Source organism: Zootoca vivipara, chromosome 6, assembly GCF_965207765.1.
Source record: "Zootoca vivipara chromosome 6, rZooViv2.hap1.1, whole genome shotgun sequence".
In the NCBI taxonomy this organism is placed as follows: domain Eukaryota; kingdom Metazoa; phylum Chordata; class Lepidosauria; order Squamata; family Lacertidae; genus Zootoca; species Zootoca vivipara.
Window position 1 is genome coordinate 71,280,764 of NC_142589.1, and position 14,548 is coordinate 71,295,311.

The following is a 14,548-nucleotide window of genomic DNA, read 5'->3' on the forward strand; positions in this document are numbered from 1 at the left end:
CAATTGGAGCAAACAGCAATTTGGGTTTTCTCCGAATTGCCGTTTGCTTTGATTTAGCACTAAAGAACGGGTTTTTCCTTGAAAGGAGAGGGCCAAGGGAAAACCACTCACATGCCCTTCAAGTGTTGCAATTTCCCCTTGATATCCCAGAATTACAGAAGCCATTCCAGGTTCTGATTTGATCCCCTAATGTCCCATTCCTACCCCCTCTAGTGCCGCCGCCAAGCTCTGGAAGGAGGGTGAGTCAATGCTTGCAGCGGGCACTTGTAGTGGTGTTGTGCTCTCATGCATGTCATCTGGCTCCTGCAAGAGCATGGCACCCAAAGATGCTCCTGCGCGAACCAGCTAACTTGCGTGGCAGCGCAGCATCAAAAGACACACATACTGATTTTCATGGAAGAGTATGCGCTCAGACCTGTCCCTACAAAGCATGGGTCAAGCAGAAAACCACTCAGACCCATGTCTTCTAGGCAGGAGACAAGCGGGAGTGTGGACAAGCCCTACCTGTGTAACCAAGGCTTGTATGAAGTCTTCCTGACATAGAGTGGGGAAATTCAAAGGGTGATTCCATCACCTGGGAAATGCACAGGCACAAACCCCAATAGCACTAGCCATGCAGGAAGCGGTTTCCCGGTGCAACCTGATGTTTTTTGCAGCAATATACCTAGCTAATTCCCCATATTTGCCACAACAATGCCCCGTTGTAGCAAGGATTTCTAGAGTCACCCCCAACATTCCCAACAATATCCTCTACAGTGGCTGCATCTCCTTGAAAGGTTTTATCTCTCAGCAACACCCCACTGCATGAACCCGTTTTGTCTTCCTTACATGCTACACAGAGCTGGAAGGTGGCATCAGTCTCGCCCTCTGTGTTCGATGCACGGCATTTGTATCCCCCTTTGTCCGCCAGCTTCACATTCGAAATTGTCAGGATATTGGTTCTGGAGGATTGCCAACCGGTTGTCTTTTGTGATTCTGTCACCCAGGACGCATTGCCTGGGGGGTTGCTCTTTATCCCGCAGAACAACGCGATGGAGTCACCTTCCTGGACTTCGATATGGAAAGCACCTGTGAAGTTTCTCTGACCTGAAAATTTTCAAACAGGACAGTGGGATGCCACAGTGGTTATCAAGCTTCTGGTCTGGCTGCCCTCCCATCCCAGTCAAAAAAAACAGTTCTTATCCAACCATCTCCAGATGCAACACAAAATAAAGAGATGGCAGCTTGCTTGTCAGAGGAGGACAATGTTTCAAATAATGGTTGGGCTGCTAAATCTTCTAAATCCCCATTTTGCAGACAGGAAACAAAGGCTGGGTGTTTGCAGCACCCAACAGTGAAGAAAGGATCCATGACAAAAGTGAGAGTCAAATTATTTTTTTAAAAAATCAGATCCCACTTTTCACCATCTAGGTCCCAAAGTGGTTAACAAAATAGAAAGCATACGATATACAGCATCTAAAACATAAACTGAACATGAGGGGTTAAAACATCAGGAGATTGAAACATCACAGCAACATTCATGGAGCAAAGGCCTCCTGGAGGAAAAACCGTTTGAACCAGGCACCTGAAATATAGCAGAGATGATGCCTATCTGGTTTCCACGGGGAGGGAGTTCTGATGAGTTGGGCCCACAAAACTGAAGACACGATTCCTCATTAACATGAGTGGTGCTCTGGGCTCTTTTTGGAGGGAACTCAGTTCCGGCACCTCTAAGAGAATGTTCATGATGAGTTCCGGCACCTCTTTTTCTAGAAAAATGGCACTGGTGGTGCTTCTGATCCATGTGGGAGCAGTAATGCTGCTCCCCAAGGTGGTCTCAGTGATCAACTAGGGACATATGGCTGCCTTGGGGCAAAGCATCACTCTCTCTTGCTCCTCAAGTGTAACATCTTATTTACTGGGCAGTGTTTACTTTCAAGGCACGCAACCAGAAGTGGATCTAGGGGAGTGTGACCAGCACAGTTGTATTGAGCCCTGAGCTTCCAGGGGACCACAGTACGCAATGCAGCTATGACATCCAAGTAAAGGTGAGAGGCGGGGGTGGGCGTTGTCGGATTTTGGCATCACACAGAACACCACCAAAATTTGAGATGACACTGGCAGAACCTTATTGTCAAGCACTGGGCAGAGGATGAGGAGATCACCTCCCCATCCTGACCCTTCCAGGGAGGAGGAAGAGGAAGATAGTATACAGGTGAAACTCGGAGAATTAGAATATCGTCAAAAAGTGCATTTATTTCAGTAATGCAACTTTTTTTAAAAAAATTTTTTTTACAAATGCTTTCTTTTGGAAATTCCACAGTAATAAAACAAATACGGTAGTTACAATAATACAAAAATAAACATTGCTATTACATTTCATTAATTACATTCCAATTATAATTGACCCACCTAACAACAAATAATTACAATTACAACAAATAAAAGCTTGACATATTTTGCTTTGCATGTCATGCGTCTATCTCATATATTAAGTTGCATTACTGGAATAAATGCACTTTTCAACAATATTCTAATTTTCCGTGTTTCACCTGTAGATTCACAACAGGGGTTTAAGGGAGGTCACAGCTAAGAGGCAGATGAGGGGGAAAGTTGGGAAATAATGGGAGAGGAGGAGGAAGCAGAGCCAGAGCAACAGCTGGCTGACACATCACTAGAAAGCATTCCAGACCCACCATCTCCCAGAAGCCGGCGAGCCTTGAAAGTAGGAGAGCAAAGAGCTCGAACACAGAGGGCACGTAGCAGCACCCATGGAGGAGGTGGTGATGGTGACGAATGAGAAAGTGGGAGAGAAGGGGTGTGGAGATTCATTTGGGACCATTCCATTATCCATTATAGCCTCTCTCTGTAAAGTTTGAAATAAAAAACGACTGCAAGAAACTTTTCCTTGTCTTTATACTTTCCTGGGCAACCAGCCAAGAGCTGCTGACAGCAGCCTGACACTTATCCATGGAAGGGCCCATGCTTTAAAAACAAACAAAATCCACACACAAATAGACTCACATACATTTAGTGCTGCTTGCTCCAAGGAACTGTGGCTACTGTGGCTTAGGCAGCCATCTTTATTTTCATGGTCTGTATAATGGCTAAGAAATATGTAAAATACTTACTTCCACCAGGACGTTCAAGTATCCCACTGAACCACAGCATCGGTGGGTCTGTAAAAGACAAGCACAAGCCCTGTGAGGGAGTGGCCCTGTCAAGTGGGGATTTAGCAAAGGCTGGGAGAGATTTTAATCCTAGGATATTGCATTCACAGGTATCTTTCTCTGTAAGTAGTTTTGAGGGCCACATCCAACCTGCTTCATCTGCCAGCCCAGTCAAGGTTTTGCCACATTGTCCTCTGGTCATCATTGCTTTCATGCTTCTCGGCTGCTTCTAACACAGAGATGGAGAACCTGATGCCTCCCAGATGTCACACTGCACTTCCCATCATTCCTAAGCATCTGCCATGCTGGCTGGGGCTGATGGGAGTTGTAGTCAACCTGGGTGGGCTGGTGGTTACCCTCTCTGCAACAGATGACCAACACCAGTTGGAATAATAAAAACTTAGAGTTGGAAGGGGACCCAAGGGTCATATGGTCCAACCCCCTGCAATGCAAGAATCTCAGCTAAAGCATCCGTGACAGATGGCCATCCATGGCCATTTTCCTGTCCGGTACTTTGCATATGGATGGCACTGCTGGTTTAGAAGACCAAAAAAGTGACCTTCTCCAGCATTCTGTTCCTTCCAGCTGAAAGTTAAGGTTAGCCTTGCAATATAAAAATAAAGTGGGGTACTTCTAATCCCCCCCCAAAAAATGTGTCATAGGCACTATAGAGGAGGCATAGGGATCCTGTGTCCTTCCAGATTTTTATGGACTCCCTTTCCCACCATTCTTCACCACTGGTCATGCTGGTTGGGGCTAATGGGAGATAGATGCCACCAACATCTGGGGGGCTGCAGGTTGCCCATACGGTACCTGTGGCAAAGCCAGCCCTGATGGCAATGTTGCGTCTTCCTGCATTTTTCAGCGTCAGTAGTTTTCTATTGCAGAATGCTCCATGCCTGCCCTACTGAACTCAAGTTGCTCTACAGCACTTTTGCAGCCCATTGATCCAAAGGAGACCACACTGTTTCCAGGCAATAGCCAGTTGCTGTTCCACCAAGTAATGGACACAGGAGGAGCTAGCCTCAAATGACAAACTGAGATACACGCTAATGCTTTGTGCTTCTCTTGCCTCGGATTGTCTGCTTCATAGTTTTGCCTTAGATTAGCTCATGACTGTAATTAGCTCATAGTTAAGCACACTGGGCTGTCTCGGGTGGCCTCACTCTCCCTGAAACATAGCAAGAGGAAGAGGTCCCCCACAAAAGGAATGCCCAGGGGCAAAAGCTGGACAACGGACCTGCCCTCAGAGGCAAGAGAGTGAGCGTCATTGAGCTAGAGTTCCTTAACAAGTCTTTCCCCCAAGTCGTTTCAGTTCCAGCTCAGCTAAATTAGAAGTTTAGTGTTTAAAACAGCAGCAGCAGCAACACCCAGAGTCACTCACAGTTGACGTCCAGCTGGACCCTCTCCTCCGTTTGCATAGTTCTGATCCCTTGGTTGTAGCTGGCAATGCAGGTGAGAGTCTGGCCATGGTCTGCAGCTGAGGGTATGAAGGTACCATAAACCTTGATTTCATTTGTCAGCTTGCTTGTGGTCCTAGATGTGTTGGCTACAGAAATGCCTCCCCAGATGAGGGCCACCTGTGAAGAACAACTTCCTGGGGTTGTACAACTGATATTCACTGGGTGTCCTGCCTGAAGCTTTCTCGGTATCTGTATTTCAGGTTTCTCTGGATTTATGGAGAAAGAAGATGCATAAGTATATAGCGACCTCAACCAGCCTTATATTTGTGATGGCCGTTGGCATCACTTCAGAAAAAGAGATAATGGTTTCTGATAATTTGTTGTTGCTCTTTAAAGCCATGACCCTTTGCTATATTAGTTCTGTTGGAGACTTGACATACATCCTTATCTGCACAGCTCTGGACTTTTGAGCACCTTTATGGCAATGTGGGGTATTTTGAGCAAGAAAGGGGGCATGGAAATGGGGGCTGATAAGTGATGAGTGGGGAAAGGAGCTTTGCTAATTCAATGGGCAGAAGAATGGGCTGAGGGATGCACCAATGTGGAGAGTCAGTCTTTTTTCAGTGAGCATTTGAGCTCATCCACACTTGCGTTTTCCCCCACCACTTTCTCCTGGAAAAACCCACTATTCAGCACTGATTCAGAGCAAATGGCAAGCGGGTTGTCCCCAGATTGCCCTTTGTTCTGATTTAATGCAGAAGAGCATGCTTTCTGGGGAGAAGTGGTGGGGTCAAGGCAAAGCCACTCAGACCCCTCCTAGGAAATATGGAACAAGCAGAAAACCTCTCAGATACATGCTTTCCAGGCACGGGAAAGACCGAAGTGGGTGTGAGCTCTTTGTTCCATTTCATTTTCATTTTTAATTCGTATACTTTCTATATTATTATACGCAAGGCAGTTTACAAGCTGAAGAAACAACAGTAGACAGCAAAGATCACATACCTAATAATCTGATCCAATGAAAAATAAAGTCATAATACGAACATAACTTTAAAACTAACAACTTTTATTAGGGCTGCCATATTTCAGGAAGTGAAACTTTGTCAAAGTTGTTGAGCTATTTTAAAGAAAATTCAACAAAATATACACTTCCGACATGGCTTGCCATACATCCAGATTTTCCAGTGGTTTCTGCCTGGGCACTGTTTCCAATGACCAAATCCTGGACATATGGCAACCCTAACTTATTTCAATTAAAGCAATATTCTATGATCCATTAGAATACAGTGGTACCAGAGATGATAAAAAGAAGACAGATGACGGATGAAAGGAAGTCAGCTCTAAAGAGCAAGAGAAAATATAATTTGTAAATAGAAACTGTATTACAGTATGTATAAAATTAAAAATTAATATATAAAAAAAGACAGTGGTACCTCGGAAGTTGAACAGACTCCATTCCGGAAGTCCGTTCGACTTCCAAAACATTCTGAAGCCACATCGGACGTTCAGGTTTCAAAGAACATTTGCAAACCGGAACCAAAACGTTGGGAGCCATAACGTTCGAGCCACAAGGCATTCCAGAAACAAGGTACAACTGTATAACAGCAAACAATGCTCAAAGTCTCAAGGGCTTTTTCCAGTACTCTGGAAGAAATAAAGAAAATTCTTGCAAAACCAAGTGTTTCTCCAGGCTGTCTTAACAGGTTAGAATAATTGGGGTTTTTATAAGCACAGGTAGATGTGTTGGTTCATACACCTCAGATTTTAATCTCCTGGTGCTTCTCTCCCAGCGCAGGTGAAACCAATGCTTGCAAAGAGGAGCACCATGCTGGACCACACTGGGTGTACCAGGCGCCTTCTTCACACCCGACAAGTGCCAGTTCGTCTGGCCAGGCTCCCCCTGCGTGAATGGGCAGGTACTACAGTGTGGTCCTGCTTGGCTCCAAGGCAGGGCGGGGTCGCTCTGGTCGGGCTGGCGGTGAGGGCAGGAGTGCTGAGACAGGTTCCTTCACCCAAAGGCTCAGGGACAAACAGACAGCAGAGAGCCGAGCATCCTTGCAGCCACTCACCTGCCACTCTCACAAATGGTTTAGTTGGGTAGCTATATTTTATGTCTTTCTCTATTCTGAAATAGTATGCTCTCTCATCAGTGTTTTTGTTGGCATTGTTGATGGTGAGGGAACAGTCTCCTTGTTCCAAGTCCCCCGACAGAAGGAAGCGACCGCGAGCGAAGTATTCTATCCCTTTATACCCATCATTGGTGGCCACTGCACTACCGGAAGATCTACTGCCTTCGGTATACCAATATCCATGCAATTTAACACCATTGGTGTGAGCCGGTTCTGGGTAAGTGAATTTGCAGGGGATGATGACACAGAACCCCTCCTGTACTCTCACTTCAGGAGGGACCGTCAGGTTGTACCCTGGAACGCATTGAGCACCTGCGTGGAGGAGACAATAAGAAACTCCATCAGCCTATTCCAGAACACCCACTCCTCCCTGTCCCCCATTACTGGAAAAGACTGGATATTTCAGGGTATAGACCCGGGGTTCATCCACATTTCCACCTGCCCTGCTCCTTTCCCACTCTTTAGTGCTAAATGGGAGCAAACAAAACCAGAGAAAACTCGAATTGCCATATACTTCAATTGAGCACTAAAGAGCAGTTTTTCCTGGCAAGAAGTAGGACTAGAGGAAGCATGGATATGAGTCTTCTGTGCTTTCCCCATAGCTCTGCCCTTTCAGTCTTCTCTTTACCTTCCCAATGCAGGCAGGTTGAAAGCAGTCCAAAAATGAAGACTCCAAGGGGATAGTTCATCTTGTGTCTCCTTCCAAAAGCTCTTTGTCACTCTGCCGGAAAGGAGCCCAAGAAACTGAAAGAACGAGCAGGAAAAGTGAGTTCAGAATGAATGGGTCTGCTTTCAAATAATTTGGGGACTATGCCACTCTCAGCCTGTTTTAATGATTTTATTTCTACATAGAAAAATATAAAGCACTTAATAATGATAGTGGTGGTGGTGATATCTAAGGAGTATGGATAAAGTAATATAAAATAGTTATCAATATTACACAGATGGTGTGAGCAAAAAGTTAAAAATGAAGGTGTGTAACTTATAATTATGAGTTTGGATAGACTTGTTGCAACAACAACAACAACAACAACAACAACAACAACAACAACAACAGTTTTCATGGGCATCTAATACCAGAGGTTGCCAGCCTAAATAAGAGCTTTTGGACAGTGGAATGGGCTCCCCCGAGAGGTTTGTGCTGTTCTCTTCTCCTAATTTTCCATCGCACTTCCGCAGATACATACCTTCACATGTGGGGGAATGCCCCAAAATTCAATTATTCTGGGCAACAACCATACAAGAAATATGTTAAATAACCGGACAAGTAATAGAAATTACCCCAGAATTGGCCCTACTGAACATCTTTCAAGATAATAATGCCCATTTAGACCACAAAGACCTCATAACTCACCTACTTTCAGCAACCAGGAGCATCATAACCAGGCATTGGAGAGACCTATCAGGAGCAGGCATGGACCAGTGGTACCAAGTAGTATGGGAAACAGCCTTACTAGAAAAACTAACTAACAAGCTGAAACTGGCACGGGGACAAATAGAAGAGGATGCCTTCACCCCGGTATGGTTCCCCTTTATCACACATGCAGCCCTGTAGGGGTAACTTTCTAGGGATCTATTGAAGGGAATCAGGAATTCATAATTATGTGTGCTGTGGGAGGATGTCTGAGCTTCGTGGCTCCCTTGATAGACTTCTGCTGCCTGAATTATGAAATTCCTGGTCTTGGACATAGGTTTCTGGGATGGTTACTGACTCCATTGCTTTCTACCTTGCAAGCACGTTTCAGGCTGGTTTTCAAGAAACAGGCATCTGTTGCCATTTGTTTCCTGCCTGGCTGTAAAACATTTGGTGTCTTTGACCAAAAGGGCATTCTGCATTCCTCTCTGGCAACATCCTCCCAAAGTGCCTTTGATGTAGATCTACTATCTTTTACAGGTTTCTGTGTATGTTTACTGCTTTTACAATTTCCTGCTTCTGCTCCTGTTCACATGCTTTGTAGTGTTAATCAGGGAAATGTGGGAAGGGGGTAGGATTTCAGGATAGTCTCTGTTAATTATTCACTGTACTAGAATCTTATTGGAGCATTTGAATCTTGGGTGTCACCTTAATTATAATAAAAATGGCCTGGAGAGGAAGGAGGGGAGATTCATTCTTTTCCTTCTCTCTCTCAGGCTACTTGCTGGTCAAGAGCTCTGTTCCTTTGTCTTATTTCCAATGTGGTTTTGCCACACAGCCCAACAAGATAATGACAAAAATTTACCACCAGCGTACAATTCAGTATGGCTAACCTGACCCAAAAATACCCACCCACCCCACTCACACATGAAAACAAAGACCATCATAGCCAATCACAAATGAACAATCGCACCCTTGGCCAACCCCAATCTCTCTCACCATCAAAAGAACACAAGCGAATAAAGGAGTACCAACACAAACAAAGCTGACATCAAGCCCTACATATATTAAGCAAAACAGAAACATCGTCACCTACTCTCACCCCCATCCACCCTCCCATCCCCTATCTACCTCGTTTTCCCTCTTTCTTCTTAGTGTCTTAACAAATGAAACTGATTTGCAAAAATGATACATGTTAAAATATGAGTGACACGGCACACACCTTTGTAATTCAAGGAATCTTTAATAAAAAATATTTTTAAAAAAACACATCTGATTAAAAATACTTTTCCAGAAGAAACGTAAAATATCTCTCTCTGAGCTGACACTTGAAAGCCAGTTAATGGGGCTGGACGGGGTAATTTAATTTAACTGGATATTTCACTCTCATCATGTGTATTTTGTTTCAACTGTCATTGCCCATGCTAGCTCAGCTTAGGAATGGGTGGGACAGAAACTGAAATAAAGAGCCGAATAACAATGAATAAATCGGGGAATTCTATCTAAATGTATTGTGTGCTAAGACAAATGCCAAGAGCCCATTGTGAATCAGAACCTGTTGATCTTTCCTGCCATCATTGTCCCTTGCCATCACTTCCCATGTGTTTGCCCTCTCCATCAGAAAGAGAGGCCGGGCGGGCAAATACACGCTCAGAATGAATCGTATCAGTGGTGGCAGTTCCCACTTTCACTATCCCATTGCCATCTTCTTCTGAGAAAGAGAGGGCCCACGAGCAAGTGGGGAGGGAGGGCAGCAAAAAAAGTGTAGCAGTGGCAACAGCTGCCCACTTCCCTTCTTCCCCTTCTTCAATTTAGGGCTCATCCAGGCTTGTCCCGCCACTTTTCTCCCAAGGAAACCTGATCTTCATCACTGAATCGGGGCAAACGTCCAACGGGTTTCCCACAAATTGACGTTCGCTCCGATTCGGTGCTAAAGAGTGGGTTTTCCCAGGGAAAGCGGTGGGGCAAACAGAAAACTGCTCAGACCCATGCCTAGAAAGTGTGGGCGTGGATGAGCCCTTACTTTGGGAAGCCCACCCTTGATAGTTTGTGAGAAGCCACTAAGAGCTTTCTCCCTCCCTGGCATGGAGCAACACTGCACATCTGCATAACAGGGAATTTTACAATCCTCTCTCTCCACCTTTAGGGACATGAAGAAAGATGCTAGGCTGAGATCTAGGAGAACTTGGTAAGGAAGTGAAAAGGAGCTAAACTTACAACAGAGCAGCCTCCCACCACCAAACTATCTACATTTAGGGAACTCTTTCCACATTCAGGCCTGCTATGGGATCTCTGGGTACTACAGAGGATTCCGGGACTTATTCTGGAGCAGGCACACACACACTTCACTATTGAACCCTATCAGACCCTCCAAGTGTCCCTACTTTCCAGGGACAGTCCTGGATTTACAGAAGCTGTCCTGGTTTCTGATTTGATGTCCTGCTTTTCATTAGGATGTCCCTATTTTCATCAGAGAAGTGTTGGAGGGTATGGAGATATGTGACCCCCCCCCCAAGCAGAGCTGTAGTTAAGTGATCTTGCGCCCCTGGCAGAACCGTCCAGATTGCATGCCCCTAGCCATAGACAAATTAGCTCATCTTTCCGCCTCTCCTCCAACCCCTGGCCCATTCAATTCACTATTTCTTATGAGGCAATAATCAATATTTATATTTATGGACATATTTCAGCCAATTTTGGATGCCCCCCATCACCTGCGCCCCTGGCAGGGTCCCACCTCACCACCTCCTTGCTACGGCCCTGCCCCCAAGCCAGGGAGATAAGTAACTATGCAACCTTTGGAAGACAACTGAAGGCAGCCCTGTATAGGGAAGTTTTTTAAAGTGTTTATGTTTTATTATGTCTTTATATATGTTGGAAGCTGCTCAAAGTAGCTGGGACAACCTAGTCTGATAGAAGAGGGATAAATAATAAAAAGTATTATTATTATTATTATTATTATTATTATTATTAGCATCATATTTGGTCGTTATCCCACATTTTCCATTGCAAAGATTCCTTCGCCTTTGTGTGATGAGAAAAGTGAAGGAATCTTGCATTAGAAAACATGGGATAACGACCAAATATGGTGCATACAAACAGCACAAAAATCCCATGGAAAAGTGACGGGTAATTGAAACTGGAAAGTGCAGGATGGAAACCTTTAGCTGGCAATGCCATGTGACTGCTGCCCAGACATATCAGGATCAATGCCCTATAAACTGGTGATGTCATAGGACCTCCAGCAACATGGAAGCACTGGGCAAACATAGCCTGAGTGCCCATTAAACAACCAGTCATATAGATGAGGGATAAATAATAAAATTACGGTGGTACCTCGGTTTTCGAACGTAATCCGTTCCGGAAGACCGTTTGACTTCCAAAACGTTAGAAAACCGAGGTGCAAAGGGCGGCCTGCCAATTCAATAGAGAGAATTGTGAAAAACAACTGATACACACAACGGAAGCTGTTCGACTTCCGAGGCAAGTTCAAAAACAGAAGCATTTACTTCCATTTTTTTGGTGTTTGAAAACCCACCCAAACGTTTGGCAATGGAGACGTCCAAAAACCGAAGTACCAGAGTATTATTATTATTATTATTATTATTATTATTATTATTATTATTAAGGATGTCCCTATTTTCATCAGATAAATTTTGGAGCATATGCATTATTGAACTGAGAGAACTAAATAGTACATCATCTGAACCACACCAAGTAGTTCCTACTGGAGAAATTGACCTAAAGCGCACCCAGTGCTCTTCTGCAGCTGTACGTGATAGGAAGAGATTGAAAGCTGTGGAGAAATCACTGAGTCATACTCTGGATCAGACCAACGGATGCTTCTCCACCTTCCTGTTTCTCGCAGTGGCCACCCAGATGCCGTTGGCAAACCCATAAGCAGGATGCGAGTGCAAATGCCAACGCCCACTGTTGCTCTCCAGCAACTGGCATTCAAGGGTAAGTTGCAGCATTAAAACACAAGATTAAAACAGTTTTTAATCCACTTAAAACTCAGAAATAAGGTGGGTCCTAGAAATATACACCTCAGGTGTCAAAAGCCAAGGTAAACAGGTGCGTCTTCAGCATTTGAAGAAAGCTGTAATAATGAAGGTGCCAAAGGCAGCTCTAGGGAAGGAGTTTCATAACTTAGGGGCCACCACCGAAAAAGCCCTCTCCTGGGCCACCTTCTCAGGATGGTGGAACAACCAAGATGACTCCTTTCCTTGATCTTCAGAGCTAAGAGGGTCTGTAGGGAAGGAGGAAGTCTTTCAGGTCAAAGTCATGTAGGGCTTTAAACATGAGTGTGTGCAGCTTGAACTGGGTCCAGATACAAACTGACAACATGCCCAGCAGCCACTGATAGGCTTAAACATAAATTTGCCCATTTCACTTTTAAAGCCAGTGGTTTTTTCCTTTAAAAAATGTTTAGGGGCACTCCCATTTTGACTCAAGAAAATTAGAATGTTATAATTCAAATCAGGGAAAATAAATACAGTAAATGGACAAAAGTACAAAGAACATGCATCGGGGTAGCAATGGAACTGATTATTTTTTTTTAAAAAAAAATGTTTCTTCTGTTAGATTCTCAAAATGTTTAGGGGTATGCGTACCCCTGCATCCCTCCAGAAAAAGGCACTGTTTAAACCCATTGAAGCTGGTGATCATCACCACATCTTGGGGTAGAGACTCTCATAGTTTAACTATGTGCATTGTTAGGAACTTTTGGTCTGTCCAGAATTTCTCAAGGTTCAGCTTCTTTAGATGGCCCTGAGTTCTAGCATTGACAAGAGAGGGTGAAAAAAAAATTTCCTAGTCACTTTCTCCACAGCATGTAGGTATAGTTTTATAAACCAATATTGTCTTCTTGCCCTGACTTTTTGGGTTTTGTAATACTAAAACACCCCCAATGTAGTCACAGAGCAGGCTGCCACTATTAGATGCCCCCGGGGGTCAGGTGAAGGAATGTCAACATTCCTAGTCAAAGGGCACTTGCACATGGGCTGTTTGTGTGCATCATATTTGGTTGTTATCCCACATTTTCCATTGCAAAGATTCCTTCGCCTTTTTGTGATGAGAAAGGCGAAGGAATCATTGCATTAGAAAACATGGGATAATGACCAAATATGGTGCGTACAAACAGCACAAAAGTCCCATGGAAAAGTGATGAGCAATTGAACTGGAAAGTGCAGGATGACAACCTTTAGCTGGCAATGCCATGTAACTGTTGCCCGGACAGACCAGGATCAATGCTCTGTAAACTGGTGATGTCATAGGACAGGTATGTACAACAGGTAGATCGTGATCTACCGGTAGATCACTAGATGTCTGTGGTAGATCACTGGCTCCCCCCAAAGAAGCTCAACAACTTTAAAAATGCTCAACATTTTAGCCCTTCAGCCCCCCAAAACAGGGCTTTCCTCCCGCCTCAGAAAAGCTCAACAACTTTGACCTGAACCCCTAAAGAATGGGGCTTTCCTGATCCCTAAAAAAGCTTAACAACTTTGACCTGAACCCCCCCAAAAGGTGGTAGATCACTGCAAGTTTTTAACTCTGTGAGTAGATCACAGTCTCTTCAGAGTTGGCCACCCCTGTCATAGGACCTCCAGCAACATGCAAGCTCTGGGCAAGCATAGCCTGAGTGTCCAATAAACAACCAGTCTGGGAACTCCCATAATTCCCCTCTCTCTCTATTCCCTTTATTTTTTCATAAAAATGACTCTGGTGACCACCATATTATACAGGAAAGCAGAGAGGAACCAGAGTAATAGGTTAGTTCAGACAAACACTCCAGAATGCCTTCTCATAAAGCAAGCTTAATTTGCCCATTCAAATTACTCTACTTGTCATTTGTTTCCCTGTTGCACAGCAATTGCATAAACACCATAAACATAGAGTAAACTCATCAAAATTAATGGTTTTGATCCCTTTGACTCCAGGGTCTTATCTGAGTAGGACTATTGTTGGATACAACCCCACAGTATGCGGAACAGTAAACCTTTGTGGGATTGTGGGGACATGCGCCTAGGGAGATGTGAACGGATCATAGACTTAAGTCTCATTAAACGGAAGTTGAGTAAGCATGCTTGGGTTGTACCGTAAAAGCCATACAGCCAACTCAAACCACACAATACTCTTCCTAGAACATAAAGTTCATCATGGGCATTTCAAAGTTCTGCAATTATACATGTGAGAGATTTCAAAACTGCCATCTGGGTTGTGTTGTGTTTCCCCCCCCCCCCCCGAAATTAGATCTGTCTCTAAACCTGTTCCAGTACTATTAATAAAAATATATCTGCACACTTCCTATTCTTACAGGCGGGGTAGAGGTGGGGGTCAGTTACACAAAACTTCAGCATTATCTGTGGTGCAGAATCCTGTGTGGTTTATAAACCTTGCAAGGGCATGAGTCAAAATGAAAATATCATTCAATAGGATTCCCTCCAGGGAGAGGGCAGGAACACCATACAAGAAGACAGGCCTCTTTTGCGGCATTATGAAATTGCTTGTCCTTTA

General features: G+C 44.3%; 1 protein-coding gene across 4 annotated transcripts in view; it reads right to left on the minus strand.

Annotated features, from left to right (window-relative positions):
* Positions 1–14,548, minus strand: part of LOC118087913 (sialic acid-binding Ig-like lectin 13) — a 33,926-nt gene that overhangs the window by 18,355 nt on the left and 1,023 nt on the right. For all 4 annotated transcript variants that reach the window (XR_004692879.3, XM_088672583.1, XM_035120982.3 and 1 more), the window contains exons 2-6: positions 7,310–7,425; positions 6,622–6,993; positions 4,534–4,818; positions 3,111–3,158; positions 829–1,086 (exon numbers count right to left, since the gene is read on the minus strand). Coding sequence is in view for 3 of the 4 variants with exons in the window: in XM_088672583.1 (XP_088528709.1) it covers positions 829–1,086; positions 3,111–3,158; positions 4,534–4,818; positions 6,622–6,993; positions 7,310–7,370 (1,024 nt within the window). In the remaining variant the exon portion in view is untranslated. The remainder of the gene's footprint in view (positions 1–828; positions 1,087–3,110; positions 3,159–4,533; positions 4,819–6,621; positions 6,994–7,309; positions 7,426–14,548) is intronic.